General features: G+C 51.5%; 1 protein-coding gene across 1 annotated transcript in view; it reads right to left on the bottom strand.

Moving 5' to 3' along the window:
- NDRG1 (N-myc downstream regulated 1) overlaps nucleotides 1-18,495 on the bottom strand; it is a 42,816-nt gene extending 24,321 nt beyond the window's left edge. Inside the window, exons 1-3 of the mRNA XM_084750392.1 lie at nucleotides 18,337-18,495; nucleotides 7,884-7,964; nucleotides 6,794-6,829 (exon numbers count right to left, since the gene is read on the bottom strand). Of these exons, the coding sequence (XP_084606518.1) occupies nucleotides 6,794-6,829; nucleotides 7,884-7,946 (99 nt within the window). The 5' untranslated portion in view covers nucleotides 7,947-7,964; nucleotides 18,337-18,495. The remainder of the gene's footprint in view (nucleotides 1-6,793; nucleotides 6,830-7,883; nucleotides 7,965-18,336) is intronic.
- Nucleotides 18,496-19,034: the final 539 nt, after the last annotated feature.

The raw sequence follows: 19,034 nt of genomic DNA on the forward strand, positions 1-19,034 counted from the left end.
GGGGAGTGGGAACAGAGCCGGGCAGAGGGCACTGACCCTTGGGGCCCAAGACAGGCTTTGGGGTGGAGATGTATATATAACTGACTTTGGCTCACCTCTTTAGAAGCCTTACAGATTACAGTGTTAACTCAAAAGAGTCACCTCTCCACTCAAGAAATAGATACTACCCTAATGTGTCTTCCTGTTCTACTGGAACCCTGCCTGTGCACAGCAGGGCTCAGGGCTGTGGGGACATCAGAACTATATGTTGACAGGAGGCAATCCTCTGTGTTGGGAGTCATCAGGGATGACGCAGGAGTCATCTGGAGTCATGAGGAGTCATAGTCATCTTGCTGGGATGCTGGGAGAACCTGTCTCTTATTCTTCTCACACACAATGCTATAGCAGGTCAGAGGCAGACAGTAAGAGACTCAGCTCAGAGGCCGTACAGCCAGAAAGACATGAGACAGATCCTGTCTCTCACTTGCTCTGAAGAGTCTAGAAACTATTGTCCCCAGGGGCAGGATGACATATAAAGGTAGCAGGAAAGGCTGCTGCAGTCACTCTGTCTTACTGCAGACCCCACCTCGAGCTTTGTCACATGCTCTCATGGAATCCATACGACTCCACTGCCTAACAACTACCATACTGCATAACTGAGGCAACTGAGGCGGAAGAGAGGTCAAGCTCACACCTAAAGTCACACAGCTAGGATGGTAGCAGCTCAGGTTCACAGCTTGGTCTCTTAAAGTCCATTTTCTACTGTGTGCAGATGGGGAAGTCTAGGGAGCCAGGAAGCAACATGGCCCGTGACTCCCTGGTGACCACCTAGCAGACGGGTCCTTGGTACCTCTCTCCATGTGGGTTGTTATGGCAACCGCTGGAGAGGAGATTACTGTGGAGATAGAATGGCTTAAGCCCCTGGCTGGATAATCTGGGGCTCTAGAAACCAGCTGCTGCACCCACCATGATTTCACCATTCCTTCCCTGAAGGACCCAGGAAGATGCTAGAGGATGGCACTCTCCCAGATTCTAGGGCAGCTAGTGGTGGCTTAGACCACCCCTCCCCTAGGCCAGCAAGCCTGGGATCATGTCACACTGCAGGAGACACTAGGAGATGAGACTAAAATGACCCAAGACAACACCACTCACTGTGCTACCATCCCACCTAGACAGAGAGGAGAGGAGAGGAGAAGAGAAGAGAAGAGAAGAGAAGAGAAGAGAAGAGAAGAGAAGAGAAGAGAAGAGAAGAGAAGAGAAGGTCACAGCAGTTGTGTCTTTATGTCAGCCTCGGTCTAGGGTCACACTAGAGACCTGGAGTCTCCAAGGAAAGCAGACAGAGGAAGAATGTTCCTCAGGCAGGAAAAGAAAAAGGAGTGACCAGTCGTTACCCACAATCTACTAGAGAAGCACAGTGGTCTGTGCCTAAGCATGACCATGTAGGATGGAGGTACATGGATGGAAGGCTAGCCATGCCCGTTGTGGGGGTGGCACCCTGTCCCCATATGTTTCACAGATTAGAACTAAGCCTTAGGGACAAGAAGCAGGTGACTAAGGACTTCTGTCCACAGCACTTCCTGTTGCCAGATGAAAGTCTACCTGGGTCAGCCTAATGGATCCTGGTCTGGCACAGGTTTATCACTACAGCTCCAAGCCTCAGCCTCCATGGCTTTCCTGTACTGTACTAGGAAACCCCAGAGCAGGCAGCTGGCATGTCACATCCAGCTGTGCATCTCTGCCATCTGCCAATGGAGTTTCTAAACCCCAGAAGCTTTGCTGGGAAGTGGGGACAGGACAAGGAAAGGACAGGAAATGAGGGAATAAGAACTCATAACCTATCGTGAGAGCTCTGCAGCCTCTAGAATGAATGAAACGGGGAATGAAAACAAAAAGCAACGGTGTAGAGAAAGAACTTAGTTCCAGATGCCTGTTTGTTTGCATTTCCCATGAGCAGATGGGCTTGCAACAGAAGAGCAAAGAAACAACCTCCAGCCTAGCTTACTCCAGTGAGACAGGAACCAAGCTCGAGAATTACCAAGGCCAGCCACACTGTCTGGCCCTCTACCCTCCAGGAGGCCCTAAAGAGACCATCTGCTCGTTTTCCACAGTGCTCTGTGTGTGCTAACATATTCCCATGGAAACCAAATCAGAGAGCGCCGTTTAAACAAGCAAGGCTTAGGTAGAAGGCATTAGACCAGTGACTATCAACCTGTGGGTCCTGACTTTAGGGTTGCATATCAGATATTTATACTACAATTCATAACAGTAACAGAATTACAGTCATGAAGTAGCAATGAAATAATCCTATGGCTGGGGGTCACCATGACATAAGGAACTGAATTAAAGGGGCGCAGCATTAGGAAAGTTGAGAACCACTGACACTGAAGACCTAACAGCAAAAACAAGATGACCATCCTAGAGACAGAAGTAGCAGTGTAAACTAAGTCTCTCCCCAAACTACTGGCTGAAGAGACTATGGCTCTGGAAGTAGGAACTGAGTCAGCTTCAACACCCATCTCATCATCATGTGAGTTCCCTAGAGTTGTGTCTTAGATGTTAACAAAAGGAGGGAAGAGTCATTGCTCTTACCAGGCCAGCATGAGACTCACATATGGCCATTTGGGGAGAGCACAGAACAGTTTCCAGGAGACACTCTGTGCTCAGAAGTCAGCCCTTTTGACTTTACAACTTTCTCGACTGTTATGTTTTCAGTAGTCAACTGGACCTAAACTTAAGACTTTCCCAATAGCAGCCCTGGGCATCTTCAAAAAGATTTCTCTGCAAAGATAGCTTAGACTGTGTGTGACCTAGTTAGGAGGCCCTGGGACAGATGGGCATCCAGTGGCTTAGACATCTGGAACAGAAGGGCAGGGCTGGACCATTGAAAGGCATTTGCCAGTTTTGATCATCTTGAGTTCCAAAATCAAAGTCAAAGGAAATAAGCTCAAGTCCCAAACACTCCCACAACCCCCACTCATCAAACTCATAGACAGAGCTGTCACCCTCAGAGGACAGCTGTCCCAGCAGGACCAGATTAAAGTGATCTTCTCACCAGCTGACATACCAAGGGATCCAGAGGCCCTTTAGCAAAGGGACATGCATTGATATGAGATAAAACATTGTCCAGCTCAGACAAGGAGATAGATACCCCAAGGTGACATAGGCAGGGGGTAAGGTGCATACCACTTGCTCGGGAGGTCAAGCCTTGGTGGCAGAGTCCTTTCTGGTTAGCTCTGAGCATTGGAGCACACATGTCCACTCATTGAAAAGATGGGGGGGGGGGCGGCTGGAGAGATGGCTCAGAGGTTAAGGGTACCGACTGCTCCTCCAGAGGTCCTGAGTTCAACTCCCAGCAAACCACACGGTGGCCCACAACCATCTATAATGTGATCTGATGCCCTTGTCTGGCCTGCAGGTATACATGCAGGCAGAGAACTGTATACATAATAATAAATAAACAAATATTTTTTTTTAAAAAGATGTGTAAAAAATCTTAAACTCTTGAGACCATGGGAAAAGGGAGAGTCAGCTAGGTGCACTGAAAATGTCAAAGTAAGAACTGCTCTCCATGTAATAGGCCAGACTGTCTTCAGATGGTCACGACTAGGCAGATGGGTCCCCAAGCCAACTCCCATGGGATGGGAGGAATAGGAAGAGGGTGAAGATACTGAATGCTTGCCAAGAAGGACTAGACATTCTAAGCCTTACAACATGTTCCCCCAACCCCAAGACCTAACAAGAGTTCAGTGGAATAGTATAAACCATGTGGTTGTCCAGACAGACCGAAGACTGCAAGTCATGATGCAGTCTTAAGGACAGGGGTCCCTGGGGTCTGAAACTATAGGAAAAGTCTGCAAAGGAGAGTTCCATCCAGGCTTGTACCCATGGAGCCACCTTACAGATGCTGCATTGGTCTTATCATCCCTCAGGCGGAACAATGAGCTGATAGCATGTGTCCCTGGAGACTCATCGAGTGGACAGAGAAATCCCAGGGCACCTGCCTGCCTAGCTTGCCCATGGACCTCATGGAAGACAAGGAGCAACATTTTTGCCACAAAACGTTCAGCTTTGAGATGATGATGCTATGTGAAATTAGCCAGTCATCAAAATACAGCTGCTATGTGGCTCCATTTATGCAAGGTGCTCCAAAACAACACATTCAGAGAAGGCAAAATGGCAGTGGAAAGTCTGGGAGAAGGGAAACGTGGGCTTTTTAAATCTGTACATTTATTGCCATGAAACTACACACTTAAAAGTGGCGAATATGTCAACTGTTCTATGCATTTTTGCCACAAAGAAAATTGGAGAAAACCCACAAGACAGGATGGGATGTGTTGTGTTTGACACAACACTGATGTTAGAACCCCAACATCACTCTGTCTAAAATACAAAGTCACTTAAACAAATGAGGAAACTGAGGCTGGAGGGATTGGGTCGACAACCAGAAAGGGGCAGCTGGTATTTACACCCTGCTCTCTCTGGGCCCATACTCAGCCTTAACTCTGAGAACAGATAGTCCCTTTACCAATCATACATTGAGCAGGGAGGCCTAGAGGGCAAAGGCAGCAAGTCACCAGGCCCTAATCAGGGAGAGGAGGCTTGTGGGGCTCAGCCCTGACTGCATAGGTGGGCCCCATGTCAGTCACAGCTCTGCTCAGCCCACACAATCCATTGACTAACCAAGGCCTCAGGAGACAGTTTCATGGCTCTTATTACCCTGAGACAAGAGGACACAGTGATCTGAAGCAAGATCGGGGGGTCACAGTCTTAGCCACATCTGCTCTGTCCCTCCCTCTCTCCAACAGGACAGAGAGGGGCTGAACAGGATAAATCGAAGTCCTCAGCACACTACATTGACTCCTAGCTCACTACAGTACCCAAACCCCCCTGAATCCTAGAGAGTCAGATGGAGGGGGTAGAGAGTTCTGGACACTGCACAGGAAGCAAGGAGACCAAACATACAAGCTTAGTACCTATAAACAGTGAGCCCCAAAATGTGCATTTCCTCCAGTACAGCTAAACCTGCACCTCGTGTGACACCCAGTGCTACCACCTCAGCCTCAGTTTCTCCATCTGAGCTAGGTGGACATGGTACTTCTCCTGATTGTTGAGGTATTAAAGGAGGTTCTGGCTAGGAAGCCCTTGATATGGCACCATGCATATGGGAACAGGCAGTGACATTATCAACACCACCCAGACCATCTGTGGTCTCAGACAGGAAGGTACAGGCTGCGACACTGCCTCCTATAGCAACCACAGAGTGGCCTCTGGCAAGCCACTCTCCAGAGCTGCTGCTCCCCTTCTTAATAAGAATGTGAGTGAAGCTGGGGGCCCCATTATCCCTGCTCTCCCTGGAGACTAAGATCTGTGTTCTGGGTGCTGGGCTCAGCTAATGAAATGATTCTCCTACATGCTCAACTTTATGATAGGCGATACACCAGGTCACGAGGAGTCAAACAGAAAGTATCTAGTCACACAGTGGTAGGGACGAAGTGACAAGCAGTCCTCAGTGGGTCCTTAGCACTCTAAAGCCTTCCCTCGATCCTCTCCACCCAATGAGTTGCCCGATCCCATTGGTGGTCCCTATCCTGCTTCTACACACAGGGCCAGCAGGCCTGTCGACTTGTCTTCCTTGTCAGGTGGGCTTCACGCTGAAAGTAAACGTCATCTCTGAACAGCCTTCAAATGGTCCCTGTCCCTTGGCTCAGGGCTCCGTTTCAAAGGCCAAGGTGAGTTTATGTTTGTATAATTAAAGCCCACAGGGTCTCCCTCAGGCTGCATAAGTCGGGGCTAGAACACTCACCACTGCTTTGGATATAAAGACAAGTCCCCTGCTTTACAGGGGCCTTGGATTAGGAGGGATATCTCTGCACTGTGAGGGTCCTGCATTTCTTAGGGGACTCCAAGGACCGGTATACAGCAGTGACTTAAGATAGCTCATTCCTGTTTCCAGTTACACAGGATAAGCTGCCCTCACAGGGGAACAGACAAAAGTCATGGCCTCAGACCCATGCTGGCCATCTCTGGAGCTCTAAGATCAGAGTAGCCTGCAACCAGACTAGTGCCAGACCCTCAAAGGCCCACCTCATACCTGTGATGGAACTAAGCAAGCTTCTAACCCTCGTTCTATTTTTTTTTCTTTTCCTCCTAGAGTCGAGGCAAAATCCTCACCACCACGTGGAAGGATGAGTGTACATCAAAGCAGGAGACCCTGGAAGATGTTACACATGATTCCTCTACCTGCAGAGAGCAGGTGGAAGTCAAGATATGTGTGGGTGGGAACTGGCAGAGGTCTAGGTGAGCATGTCTGCAGACAATTCTGCACGCATCTATCCCACCTGTCAGGGTAATCATGTTTGGGGGTGATGACACAGACATTGGAGAGGCCAGGGTTTCTCCACTCTATAGCTGCCTCTTAGACAAAGCTGGAAACACCCTGACTGGCCCTCCAGCTGGCTCTGAGTGGGCTAGATTCCTCAACCTTAGGCCAAGAACCCCAGTTTCCTATTTCCTATCATAGCCAAGATTAGCATGTGTCCACAGCACTGGGTCCCAAGTCCACTGGACATCTGTTATTTCCCATACACAGCCCAGATCTCCAGGGTCACATGGCGATGTGTCAGTCTGCCTTCCTGGGGGCTGGTCAGTTCCCGCCTCCCTGCCTGGAACTTGGACTAGCTTCTTCCAGGAGAAGCTGCAAAGTGTTGGGCATAAGCCAAGCCCACTCCCTGCTCTCTGCTGACTCCCCATTGAAACAGCAAGCTACTTCGTGCCAATGGAAAGGAGAAAGGAAGGGACCACATCCTCTACTTGCCTGAACATCGAACTCTTGCAGGAGGCCAGTGATGGTCTGTGGAGAAATAAGAGAGCCATGGTTACAGGGTTAGTTTCCTTGGTTAGAGACAAATGTCAATATGCATGCTCCTCTCCGTTGCCCAAATCTAAGCTCTGCTCAGTGGGCTTCCCTTCGCCCTTGCAAAGAAAGACTGTCGGTTTTATCTCAGGGAACAGCAGCCCAGTAGAAAAGCTGGCCCATCTGCTAGATTCTTTTCCAAGGACACTTGGCCAAAAAGAGATCTAAAGACAGAAGCAGAGTGCAAGCTTGAGTGACAGCATGCTGCAGGTGGCTAGGTAGGCCCTACACACACCCCGTGCGGTACTCCTGAAACTCAAACGGGGCCGTGTCTCTGCTGCTCTAGCAATTTCCTTGTGGCTGCCACTGTCTGCCTGCGTTCTGGATTAAATCCAGTCTTTTGTGGAGAGAAGAGGGTAATGAGACTTTGAAGCCTTTTCCTCAGTCTACACACAATGAATTTCAGCCCCAACAATTTTCATCTCTAACAGTTTTCTGTGACAGGAAAAGGCCAAGGACGCTAGGAGAAGGTTTTGCCTCCACGAAGCCAAGGCAGTGTGGTTCAGGGAGGGCCTGAAGCCTCACAGGTCTAGCTGGCATCTGTTAAGGATTTCTACTGGCCTGTTTTCTGCCCAACTCAGAGAGACTGAGTTCAATAGAAAGCCAGGCGCCAGCCAGAGCCATGAGCCTCCAGTACAGAAGATGGTTTTGATGGTGCCAAATGCCAGAGAGGCCAGGAAAACAAAGCAGGATGCAGAGGCCCACAGGGGCTGGAACACTGTAAATCAATAATAGCAGGTGGCCTGCTGCAAGGGGTTGTGACTGGGTGATAAATAAGAGTCAGGAAATGCAGATAGAAACAAAAGGGACCAATACCTGTGCGCTCTCTCTCTCTCTCTCTCTCTCTCTCTCTCTCTCTCTCTCTCTCTCTCTCTCTCTCTCTCCCTCTCTCTCTCTGTGTGTGTGTGTGTGTGTGTGTGTGTGTGCGTGTGTGTGTGTGTGTGCCCACTATGAGCATGTGATGGGGGTAGCCTGAAGTAGCTCCACTTACCTCCCCCTTTTCCACCAGAGGCTTCACCTCGGCGAGGTCCACGTCCTGTAGCTCGCGGGACATTTCCCTGCTATCGTAGACCTACCAGGAAGGAAAAGGCCAGGAGGTCAGCACTTCCCAGTGAGATAACTTCCATGGAAGAAGCTAATACACGAATGGCGCAAACAAGAAGGCCAGGCCTCCCTATTGTCCCCGGCTCTTCCCACCCACATGCACGCCCATGCTGTGGGCTACAAGGAGGCCCTCATGCCCTCAGCCTTTCCCAGGATTCCTAGTGGAACTGGGTAATAGATTTCTGAAAGCGGAACCAGGTTCACAGTCACAACTACAGCAAGGCCAATAGATGGAGAACCAAAAGCAAGTGCCACAGCTAGTCCAGAGTCACCAAGCACACCCTGATGCTTCTTGGTGCATTCTAGAAGGACACCCTGCCGCTGATCCAAAAGCCAGATATCCCTGATTAACAAAGGGACCAAAAGGCCTCCTGGGTACCACAGTGTTTGGGTACTATCTATATACACCTCTGATCAGGACTCTGGGATGCCTAACCACAGAGGAGGGAACAGGAGACAGGGACAACCTCAGGCCAATGGTCTGACAGGCACTGAGCACTCAGTAAGGTATGGAAAATGACCCTAAAGCGAATGGCTCTCTCTGAGCCAGACCCCAAAAGGGCAAGCAAGGATGGCAACAGGGATCTCCCTGGCTGACACTGGAACATATTACCCCACAAGGCCAAGAAACAAGGGCTCCAGAAATGGACAAGTGCAGAGCTCAGAAGAGCAGGGAAATCTGGGGAAAGGACAGGCCGGGTGTTATGTACAGGTCTCGGAGATAAACACACAATCTTCTGGATCCACAGTCAAGTTGTAAAAGTAAATACCCACAGATAGGAGGGTGAGGCTTAAGGAGTGTCACAGAGTGGACCAGAAGTGTCGCAGGTGATACCCAGAGGCCTGAATGAGTGGAGAATGCCCTGACACGGGTGCAAGATATAGACTCTGGCTACTCATGCCAGGCAAAGTATGAGTTAGAACCTCAGCTGCTCAAGGCCCTATAGATACTGGAGCAAAAAGAACTAAGGTATCAAAAAATCCCTGAGATCTAATTGCCCGAGCCCATGGGAGTCCTGTGACCCTCGTCTACAGATCAGCCTGAGAAAGCAGGCCGCTCTCATTCCTACCCATGCCGTGGGTAGATGGGGTGTGCTGGTCTGGGGCCCCAGTGTTACTCTCCCCAGTAGATAACCGCCTCACAAGAACGGCTTTATGCAGCCTTTGGGGGTCTGGGATCCAGAACATTTCAAAAAACAAAGTCAGTTTTATATCTGTGAACATTCCCCGGGCCGCTGCCAGCTCGGAGGCAGCAGGCATGAAAAGCGATGCTCTTGAGAGTCTTGCTAGCTCAGCAGGTTCGTAGTCCCGAGACCTTAGCCGTGGGACACCTCGCCTACACAGCCTAGAGAGAGCTTCCAGAAGCCCTGGGCCCCGGCAGCACCACCTCTCATGCTGAGAGTGGAGGACTTCGCAGCTCACAAGGATTCTGAACACACTCTGCTCAGAGCTTTCAGCTTCTCCATGGGGTGGGTTCCAACAGGGCCTCTTCAGCCCTTGCCTGTAAGCCCTCCTTTGTAGGCAGTGCCCTGCCTTGTGCCTCTACTGTCCTAACTCTAGCAGCTACTTCAATTCCCCTTGCTTGCAAAACGCACTGCGAAAGTCTTCTGCATGCACCAAGACACTGATCCAGCTTAGTTTTCTCTTTTCTTCTCAGTCTCTAGAAACCATCACTTCATTGGAGTGCAGCGCCAGCCTCCGCCAACTCCCTCCTCCTCCAGAAACTAAACTCCTTCACTCAACTTCCAGAGACTGACCCACCTCTACCCTCTCACCCTCCCCCAGAGCACAGGAGGAGAAGTGCTGGAAGATGGTACAGCCCCTGACACCTCAAGCATGTGCCAATCTGCTCTTTGGAGCCACAGGGCCCCAAGGCTTGATGAGAGACCAAAGGTGAAGGACACTGGATGCCATCCCCACTAGGAATGATTGGTTTCCCAGAGGCCCCTTTGCAGTGTTTCAAGACCTCTTAGCCTGCCATGAGAGGAGGGTGCATCTGGATGAGGAGAGGTCAAGCTAAAGATCCTACAATGGCCAGGAAAGCCCCACAGCAAAGACCACCTCACCCACTATGATAACAGTGCGGAGGCTGACACATCCCTGTCTGGGTGACAACTTCAGAGCTGGTAGGGAGAGACCACGTCTCTCAGCACCCTGTGGAGTATGCTTGGGGACAGAATGTTCTGAGGGTGGAAACACCGGTTCTGTCCAGGTCAATAGCCAAGACTGTGCACTAACCAGAACTACATGCACCTGGGCTATAGCGGGCAACTTCTGTTCTGTGTATTCGCCAGCTGGTGGGTCCCAAAGCATCAGCCTTCTACATACACTCTCCTGACAGGACCAATAGGAGGCCAGTCTCTAACTGGCTTTGGCAGCCCAGCAAAAGTACCTTTCATATGTTTTTTTTTCCCACATGCTTTTGTAGAGAGATAGTCTTATTGGGACATTCAGTATAAAAAATTAAATCATATTAAAAGACAAAAGTAGGTCTCTTGGATACAGCTAGGGCTACAGCTATAACCATCCTGTGGCTTCTTTTCTTCTTCCCTAACACCACCCATTCTGCCTTGCACCTCCAAAGCTGCCATTAGCCAGCAGCAGGACAGGGGCAGTGCACAAAGTCCTTCATGTAGCCTTGGTTTCTTCCAGAAGGACACTATTAAGTGTCCCACAAAGGATCAGGAGCAAAAGCAACTGCCGTGTTGAGGAGAATGTAGCATGTGATTCGGATGAGCCATTGATTGCTCCCAGGACTTCAGCCTTGTATGTGTTGCTCAGGTTCAGGCTCCTTCCGTAGCCAAGTGGTACATCTGTCCCTGACCCTCCCAGAGCCTGAAAAAACGGACCTACCAGTGTGTTTTAGCACTATGACGTTCAGACCCTTGAGCATCCTGTGATGCCCAGAAATATCCCTGGCCCTAGCCACACCCTCAAGCTGTGATGACTACAAATGCCTGCTGACATTGTCAAATGCCCCCTGGATGCAAAAATCAAACCTGCCTGAGATTGGTTGAGCTTAGTGGTTCCTGGTATGAAGTGGGTATCCAGAAAATGTCTGTTAGACAAAATTCTTTCATCCAGCACATGTTCACATCCACGCACTATTGCCAGCGAGCATCATGACTTCCGCTCGCTCAGCCAGCTGCGAGGATTAGAGGAAAGCAGATCTCCTCTCAGGGAAGGTCTCCGACAGAAGCAGGGCCTCAGGTCACACCACCAGCTGGCAGCTTTGCTGGCATTGCTTCTTCCTGTCCCACCTGCCTGCTCCAGGAATTGAGAGAAAATTAAAAGAGGAGTGAAGGCCACCTGGCGCTAAGTAGCAGGCTGTGAAGCAGACTCTGTCTGTATTACTGTCAGTCTCGGAACTGCAAGCTGTCTGACGCTCCACCTCTGTGTGTGCATCTATGTGTATATGATGCCAGGGCCATCATAAGCCCTGCTCCTAGCCAAACAGCAGGGCTTAAACTGAACAACAGAAAGGATCTGCAAATGGCTGTTTAATGAGCCAGTGTCCTTTCTTCCTGTGGCACTGTGAGGCCACAGCCTGTGCTCTACACATTGTTAGTCCTGGAGTGGCCCAGCAGGGAAGAGGACATGTTAAAAAAAAAAATGCTCAGCAAAGAGCAAGCAGGTGTCCAGCCCTCAGTGCAGCACCATGAGGTCCCCCTAACACCAGCAATGTTAGACCCTGAGTGGCAAGGCTCAAGAAGGCTGGACAAACACATCCTAGTCATCAATGAACAAGACTTCAGGGGCTCCTGGCTAAGCCAAGGCAGGCCAACATGTGCTGGGAACAGGGAGAAATGTAACTCTGGGCCTCAGAGGGCAATGGTTGGAGTGACCGCTGGCAACCCAAGGCCACTTGAGAATCATTAGCCAGTCTCTGAGGGCAGTGGGGACAGAAGCTGAAATTCTCATGAAGCCTCGGAGAGGTGGCAGGACATGGCTTGGGAGTTCCCAGCATGGGGGTCAGGTCACCTTCTTGCCTCGTGACTCCAAGTTCTCACCCCAGTGAGCCCCGGTGTGTCCACTTGCACAGAATGCATGCTTTTTCTTTGGATACTGCATGGTTCCCAACAAACTCTGTATACAGGGGAACCCAGGCAGGAAGGCATAGCGCCGAGATCACAGTACCCTGTGCAGAGTGCTCAGCTCTGGCTGGCTGGCCCTGACTCACTCTCTTCCTCATCAGGTTTCAGACTCCTCTGTGCTGGCACTGGGCTCTCTGCTTAGCTCTGTACCTCCTCTCAGCTGATGCTACTCTGTGGAACCCAGCCCTCTGCCTGCCCTCTTGGGCAAGCTCTCCTGGGCCCCCTTAGAATTCCCATGGGATGAAACAAATGGGACATCCAGCAAAGACACGTTCATGAGCTGCTGCTCTGGGACTTCCAGGACCCAGTGTCCCAGAAACAGCATCTCTGTGGGTGGGCCGGAAAGCATGAAACCCCACATGGCCACACCACAATAAATGCCACAGGTCACTTCCATGGCCCCACACCCATTCTTTTGTGCTCAAAGAAGTCCTAGGTAGGAGCATTGCCAATATTGAAAGGCATCAGGAACCCTGTAAATGTCCCTTACGTGACTTCCCAAGGGTTCCCTTTTCTAGATCCTGTGGCCTAGAGAAGGATGGGCACCTCATCCCTTTGTTGGAGGCAGACAACAGGCTCCGGGAATCCCTCAGAGAAGCAGAGAAAGGAAAACCAGAGGGGATCATGGCTGGCCCAGCACTGTTATATCAGCAGCTAGCCCAGATTCTGCCCTTCAGGTAGCAGTCACAGAAGCTTGGGTATTCTTCCCAGTTTTCCTTTACAGAGCCTGGGGTGGGGGTCAGTCAGTGTTGTGCTACCAGGATTAGCATAGCAACCCCTTAAAACAGCAACCCCAGGGATGTCTAGAGGGCAGTCTCACTTCGGTGCTAACTCAGGGAAAACTACCTTGGGGCATGTGCAGGTTCCCACACATGCCTGTTGGGGACATTTCTATGTGAGTTCAAAGAGACTCTGGGTTCATTCTGCGAAGCACCTACCCAGCTATCTTGGTATTTTCTTAACTTTTGAAAGTAAAGGCCCTGGTAAAGGGTGGGGCAGTAGAGCTCTGAGCTGATTTTCTTATGTAATCCTTTTCACAAAGAGTGCTATGCACAGTTCAGTGGACAGGCTGGACCTGAGAAAGCTCCTCAGTTAGGGGAAGTATAGAATGGGATGTAAATTCTCAGTGATATTCAAACACTAGAAACTTCTAGATGGGGGTTCCTCTGGGGCCTCAGGCCTCTGCAGAATACTGGGCATCACTGCCTTGCTCCATATTGGAAAAACGGAAAAAGGTCACAAGGAGAAAGCCTCCTGTTGTCAGGCAACCAAAGCTGCTTCACTCCTGAGTATCTATGGGGACTGAAACTTTGGGGGCTTTACTCCAAACCTACCATATTGCCAAGAACTCTACCACTGAACTATGTTTCATGCCATCTTTCTACACTTTTTCTTCTAAGACAGTCTCAAGTTGCTCAGGCTGGCCTTGAACTTGCAACCCTCCTGCCTCAATATCTGGGATTACAGGGCTGCACTACCTGTCCCAGCTGAAAATGGGCTGTGGGTTTTCAATTGGAGCTCCGGGGGGAGGAACCAGCAGTGAGGCAAGCAGAGCAGAGAGCTGGCTAGAGCAGAACAGCAGGAGGTGGGCGTGCCAGGAACCTGCGCTTCCTCATCTTCCCAAAGTGCTCAGTGGTGTCTTGGCACTGGAGTTCTGGCCGTTAGTGGTTTGGCACACAACTGGCTGAGGGATAAGGCAGTAAGTGGAAGTCCGAAGAAGGGCATTGGTTGCACCAGGGAAGAGTATTCTGTGAATCCGCGGGATGGGTGTAAGCTATGCTGGCGAGGCTGGGGTGGTTTATTGGCATCACAGAGCCAGTGTTAGCCTAGGATGGAAATAGTTCTTCACACAGAATCCTTTGTCCCCAAGATCAACCAGACTGTATGCTGGCCACCCTAATGGGATCCTTCCCCAAAATGGCTCTGTGGCCTCCATACTTCAGAAGAGTTCCCCGCCTCTGCCCCCCCCCCCAGCCCAGTGCTTCCTATACAGATGGCGTGGTTTATCTCCCTCGTCAGTGGAGATTTCCTTTGGACAGACATGGGGAGAGTACTAAGTGCCAGGATCTCGGGCCCTGGGAGTGGGTAATGGGAAAAGCAGGTAGATGACAGGACAGTGTGATCCCACAGGACAAATGAGAACAGCGCGGGCACTCAGCCAAGCTACCAGCCATGGAAACGTCTGGCAGGGCAGGGGCTGGCTAGGTGAGGAAGATTCAAAGCCACCTGTCTCTTAAGAAGCTCTATCATATCTGCATTTGGAGGTCTACTTAAGATCCATCTCACTAGCAATGAGGAGAAGCTGGGGACAGAAACCAGTGAAGATGGAGGCCGGCCAGCACCCTGTCTCTCTAGGGAGAAGATGACAAAGTTAAGATATAAAAGTTTCTTCAGATATATAAGGGAAGGGAGAACCTATAAAAGATGAACTGCAAACCCACAGGTTTATGAGCCTCTCTTTCTACCTACTAAATAGAGAAGAAAGGAAGAACCTGTTGGTTCAAAGAGGCTGTTTGTGGCCTGATGTTGTAAGCCTGTTCTTATTCTGAGGTGCCAAGGCAGACTTCCTCGCGTTCTCCCTAAGGGCCTGAGCACTCCTCCACAACACCCAAACATGGGTGCCTCTCTACCTCTGCAGCCAGCTTCCTGTTGAGCCACCTCGCTTCTTATTCTGCCCCTTCTACAAACCTCCTTCCAATAAACCAACAGGAGGCCAAGTTTAGCGGCTCCACCCACCTCCCAGGAAGACAAAAGGCAAGTGAGAGGGCCTAGCCTAGGATCAGACACGATCAAGAAGGCCCTGGCCTGCGGAGCGCCCACCAGATTCACCACACATCCCAAAGCTGGGCCTCTGTGTGACCTGAAGGAGCAAGGTGAGGGTTTAGAGGTGACTTGGGGGGAGGGGGAGGTGAAGCCATTTGACCCAGGTCCTTTCACCTGATTCTAGACAGGTGCTCAGCCTGTTTTCTAACCTGGGAATTAAGACTGTCTCCCTACCTCAAATGTTTGAGGCAATATGCTAGACCACACAGCACTCTAAGAAGGCAAGTATTAAGCAGATATGAACTTCCAGGCCCAGTGAGCCAAGTAGGCACAGCAGGTGTGCCCTCCTCCTGTCTACTGTACCCCAGCCTCCTAGAGCAAGGATCCCCCAGTGCCTACTTTCAACCTACTCCTGGTATTATTTGGGTTTTTGAACAATCTCAAAAAGCAAAGCCTGGGACCACTGGGACTAGTCACAGATCTGGCTAGGGTTATAACGAACAGTGTTCCAGACTGATCGTCAAGAAGGTATCTCTAGAGACGCGTTTGTAGTTGCTGTGAGCAACTTCCACACTGCTCCTCATGTGCTGAGCACTGGCCTCACTTCACACAGATCAGCCTAACCAAGTTCTACACACCCAGTTGAGATTGCTTATATGATGCTCCCTCTATAGATGGGGAAACTAAGGCACAAAGCCCCTAACTGCCCCCTGCATGTTTCTGTCTGCCCTGCTTTCTCCAGGCACTTGGATAGATTCTTATGCTAGAACGAAAAGGTTTTGGGGCCTGACTCAAAGGGTGCCCGTCTGGTTCTCCCACTTTCAGCCACATAGCTTCATACAAGCCTTTGCCTTCCTCATCCACTCAATAGAGATGATGCGGCTCAGGCAGCGTCCCTGTGTAGACTGAAGCTAGTAAAAGAAGGCAAAGAGGCTCTGTCCACCCTAGCCCAGACTTTCCTCCTAGCCTGTACTCTACCTGCTCTGCCTAGACTCTCAGATGCCAGTCATTATACTGGCTAGTCTCGGAAGCCACGGGAACTTTGAGGCACCCCTTAGATGGAGCCTCTGGAGATACATCTTAAGGGAAGCCCTGAAGCTCAGGGTCATCAGAAAAACACATCACTTTCTTTCTGTCCTCAGGCCACAGGGGTGCGGGGAGGGGGCTGGAGTGTGGGGGGAGGGGGTCAATGTCCCAGGGGCCAGCACTGTTGGATGGGTGGGGTAATGCCTAATTCAGAAAGCCACCAGGTGGAGGGACTGTGACCTTGGTCTCTTTCTAGCTAAACTGATTTTGCTTCTACTTCAGCCCCTGATATAAACACTTTCAAAGGGGGGGGGGGGGGCGGAAGTCACTTAGTCTGCCTTTCCCTCCTTGTGGCCTCACCTGAAACTTGTTAAGAAGATAGATTCCTATTTACCTTCAAGTTCAGTGCTAACCAAGAGACTTCTGAGAAGGTTCCTGAATGGAGTTCTGGCTCTCATTGACCTCAAACAGGCCTCTTCATCTCTGATCTCAGTCCTCATCTCCAAAGTGGCAAGAGACGGGACAAGATGATGGATTTCCTTTTCAAACACCACAACTAGTGGTTAGCAGTCTCTGGTTTGCCTTGGGGGGGGGGGCAGGGGATAGCTTGCCAAGGCAGGAGACCCTACAAGGAACCCAGGAAGCAAGCAAACCTCCAGGGACAGGATTGTATCATATGCCTACCTGGGCCTAAAGGGGGAGTCAGAGCAGAAAGTATAATTGTCCCAGGCATTTTAAATGTGCGTTTGAGCTCATCCTATGAGGTCAGGCTACTGTCCTTGGTATGGCGGGAAAAGTCCTCCTTGGTATGGCAGGTACTTGGTTCTGGCCACTGGGACACAAAGTTCCTCCAAGCTAAGGTAGCACAGGTGAAATTAACTCCCTGACAGCATTTACTATAGAGTCCCACCCCTTGGAGACTTTCCAGCCCTTCCAGAAAAGCCTCCTTCACACCTTTCTTAGCTTCTTTTGTTATCATCTTGTCCAGGGGCTGGCTGAGCCACCCATACACCAACTTCCCTGCCACTGTCCCAGAAGTTGGCAAGTCCCTTGAAGACAGTCTTGGAGGTTTTCCTCTGCACCTAGCTTTCTCTCACTCACAGATGTTAAATAGACAAGATGCTAAGATTTCTAACAGGAAGAAACAACCTGAAAGAGTTGCCCTGAAACTCATTTCACCCATCAGTTCACTTGGGGTGGTGGGCGTTGGCTGACCTGAATTTCCCATCCTCTAGTGGAGCTTAAAGGACTCAGATAAGCTGACATGCCCGGGAAATCTGTGAGGGAGAGTTGAAGGCTGTTCTAGGATACGGACCACTGGACTTCCCTCCCCCACCTGCTGTTCTCCTACATTCGAGCCCAAGGGGCGGTGCTTGGGGATCCGAAGATGACTGCCAGCAGGGGCGACAGACAGGAAAAGGCGGGAGGCGGAAGGGTAAGGAAGAGATCCACAAATCCTAGCTTCAGCTACTAATTTGTCTGAGGCGGTGACAGCATGTCCCCCTCGCCCTCACCCCCCGGAGCCTGCAGCATTCCGCACTCCCTTTCCAAATCTCCCCAACAGGCTGAATCAGAGATCGCGATGGGTCTCCCGGGAACGGAGGAGCAGTTCCAGCTGCTCTCCCGGGCTAGAACATCAGGGAAGACCGCCTGGGAGAAAGAAAGAGGGTGGGGGTAGGCAGGCGGAGGAGAAAATGACAACGCCGGGAGGCACAGCCAACTCCGAGGCTGCCAGAAGCCCGCGCGACCCTGGAGGCACAAGCCATCTCTCCCGCGCAGCCACACGGCCAACCCAGTACTACCTAGAGGGCCGCACCCTGCCTGTGCTGCACCCGCCGCCAACACTCGCTTTGGCGCGTGCTGCACGCGCCGGGACACACCCCGGACTCTCCCCCAGCACACACATGTTCTTTCACACGCACAGCTTGGAGAGCACCGGGCTCTGCGACTGGGAACTTGGGCTCTGACCACATTGGTTCCGGACGAGGTCTAAAATAAACATTCCCTCGCCCACCTTCTCCAGACTCCCCGCCAAGTCTACTCATCCGGGCTCACCCCCTGGATACACGCAGTACAGTCGCTCTTTCCCTAATCATCTCAAAACCTATCCACACCCCTTCACACGCGCTCGCACACACAAAGTGCCCCCCCCCATGAGCCCATTGAACAGAGGAGGCAGCTGTGACTCGCGGGTGACCCAGGTATTCCCAGGCTCTCCGTCCCAATTTCAACCCCCTAACTCCACTTCTCCAGTTAAGAGAGAAAGCGAGACCCGACATGTCTTTTTCTCTCTTAATGTAATCGGAAGCCCAGATGCCAGCAACCCTCCCGCGCCGGCACCACCAGGTCTCCGCAAAAGCCACAAAGGACGGGCGCGGGGGGGGGGGGGCAGCACCCCGAAGACAAGCCCATCTGAAGATCCTTGTCATGCGGGAGGAAGGCGTCCGGAGGGCTTACCTAATGAGCCAGCACAGAGTGGAGCCAACAACAAGGTCTACGACGAGAGAAGAGGGAGAAGCAAAAATGGGTTAGCAATCTGTAGCTTTAGAAAGTGGCCTGGCAAGGTTTGTTTATGGCCGTGCGTAGGGAGAATTTATAGGCGCTGCAGCCCCGCCCCTAAAGCCTCGCCCCTCCCCGACCCTCGGCTCCCAGCGCTGCAGGGGACACACCCCTTCCCCCCGCCCCCTCTGCTCGCGCAGCACACTGGCTGGTCTGGGCGGGGCAGGCTGGAGCCGCCGCCTGTTGCGCAAGCCCTTGCAGGGGCGCGGCGGGAGAGACAACCAGGCCGGGCCCGTGGCCCCTCCCTATGATCTCTTCTTGGGGCTGCGGCGAACGCAGCGGACGTGTGTGCACAGCATCGTGTGGGTTGTATGTGTTCCCGTGCGCGCTCGTGGGTGTGCGTGCGGACTTCCTTGTGTTTCTGCGCGACCGCATGGCCCCCATAGCCTTCTCTGAGTTTCCTAAGACTCTGCCCGTGCCACGCCCTTCTGGGCGGCACCACCACTTCCTCTGGGTCTCCACGTAGTCACTCCAGAGCCCCGTGTACAGCCAAGGCGCCAGACTTTCTCTCCAGGTTCTTTTCACGTTGCCTCCGCTCCCTTCATTATCGCCCACCCTAGCGCTCCACAACTCCCTGACCCGTGTTGCGGTGTCTC

The sequence above is a fragment of the Acomys minous genome (genome assembly GCF_964271855.1).
Source record: "Acomys minous genome assembly, chromosome: 12".
In the NCBI taxonomy this organism is placed as follows: Eukaryota; Metazoa; Chordata; class Mammalia; order Rodentia; family Muridae; genus Acomys; species Acomys minous.